Below are 1,502 nucleotides of genomic sequence, written 5' to 3'. Positions count from 1 at the left end.
GATTATCTAACATGATGTTTACTGTGATCAGTGAAAGAGCATTTTTATTACTGACATAATTACTTTYAGCTTATAGCAGTGAAATGCTGTTGTTACTGTGTGCAAGTGGTAAAATATACTTTCACATCTCAGTCGCAGAGTGCTCCATTTCCCAGAAGAGCAGGTGATGACTGCGGACCCTGCAGCCGCTGAGTAACCAGGAGAACAGGCAAAAGAAACACTGGAGCCATCTTCAAATGWATCCTTCAAGATGGCGTCTCCCTTCAAATCCATGTTTGGGTTTCCAACAGGTTTGGAGCAGCTTTGAGCTGGAATGACATTTATTTACAAAGTGAAGGAGAGAGACGAGAAGAACTGGACGAGCTGTCAGGCTGGTCCCTCCGTGTCCTGGGTTGAACTCACCAACAGCTGTAATGGTAAGGCTGCTCAGCAGAAAAAGGGCAGTGACACTCATTGCGGGATTTAGCATTGTAATCTGGTCACAAGAAAAAGCAAATGTAAAAAAAAAAAAAGGCAAATATCAGACAGGAAAGTCCTTGTTTAACTAAGATGAACAGTAATGATAAGTTAATGGAGTCCAAACACAGTTAGCTATTAAAAMAAATTGGGATATTTTTCAAGGTGTGGAGAGTTAATTTACAGTTTCTTTGTTTCAGGGACAATATTTCATAATAAATAGGCAACATCATGTTTTGAATGTCAAAACAGCCTGTGAACGGTCGGCAAAGCTGGATGTTGTTGAAAGATAAAGAAGCTCACGTGATGACGTCAACAACCGCATTCGTCCCTGTAGCTACACCAAACAATTACGTMACGTTTACTTCTTAGCGATGAAAGCCTGCTCAATAAAAATGTATAAATGTAGAATTACCTGCCGAACCGACTGCTGCTTCAATCAGCTCTGCTTCAACGGGATGGACTGGACTGGACTTCCTCTGTGGCCGCTTCCTCTTTTTTGAAAGGAACAAATACATTAGCGCCACCAACTGGTAGAAGCTGGCATTTGATTTGGACAATGGAGATTTTCTAATAAAAAATTTTTTTTAAAACCAGTGTAAAAATAGCCTGGTTTAAACCAGACCCTGTCCTTCACTTTGCTTCGTACAAGGGAAACTAGAATTGTGCGGAGCTGTGTAGGAAGGCAAGGGCCAGGCTAGTGTAAAAACAATGTGCATAAAATTTCTTTGGAATGAGTTTCATGTTTAAAAATAAAACCAGTAAAATAAAAATAGATGTAGCAGGAAGCTCAGGACATAGCTTCTGAATTTAGTAAACCCTGCAAGATGACCGTTATACAGCTGAATTGATATAAATGATCTACACTCACCGGCCACTTTATTAGGTACACCTGTCCAACTGCTCGTTAACACTTAATTTCTAATCAGSCAATCACATGGCGGCAACTCAGTGCATTTAAGCATGTAGACATGGTCAAGACAATCTCCTGCAGTTCAAACCGAGCATCAGTATGGGGAAGAAAGGTGATTTGAGTGCCTTTGAAC

General features: G+C 40.5%; 1 protein-coding gene across 1 annotated transcript in view; it reads right to left on the bottom strand.

Annotated features, from left to right (window-relative positions):
* LOC106527775 (membrane cofactor protein) overlaps positions 1-1,089 on the bottom strand; it is a gene marked incomplete in the record, with an annotated part of 6,686 nt that extends 5,597 nt beyond the window's left edge. Inside the window, 2 exon segments of the mRNA XM_014022765.1 lie at positions 120-308; positions 872-1,089. Coding sequence (XP_013878219.1) covers positions 120-308; positions 872-974 — 292 coding nt within the window.
* Between the last annotated feature and the right edge of the window lie 413 nt (positions 1,090-1,502).

Source organism: Austrofundulus limnaeus, unplaced genomic scaffold (genome assembly GCF_001266775.1).
Source record: "Austrofundulus limnaeus strain Quisiro unplaced genomic scaffold, Austrofundulus_limnaeus-1.0 Scaffold342, whole genome shotgun sequence".
In the NCBI taxonomy this organism is placed as follows: Eukaryota; Metazoa; Chordata; class Actinopteri; order Cyprinodontiformes; family Rivulidae; genus Austrofundulus; species Austrofundulus limnaeus.
Note: the sequence above shows the minus strand (reverse complement) of the source record. Positions and strands in the feature narration are given on the sequence as shown.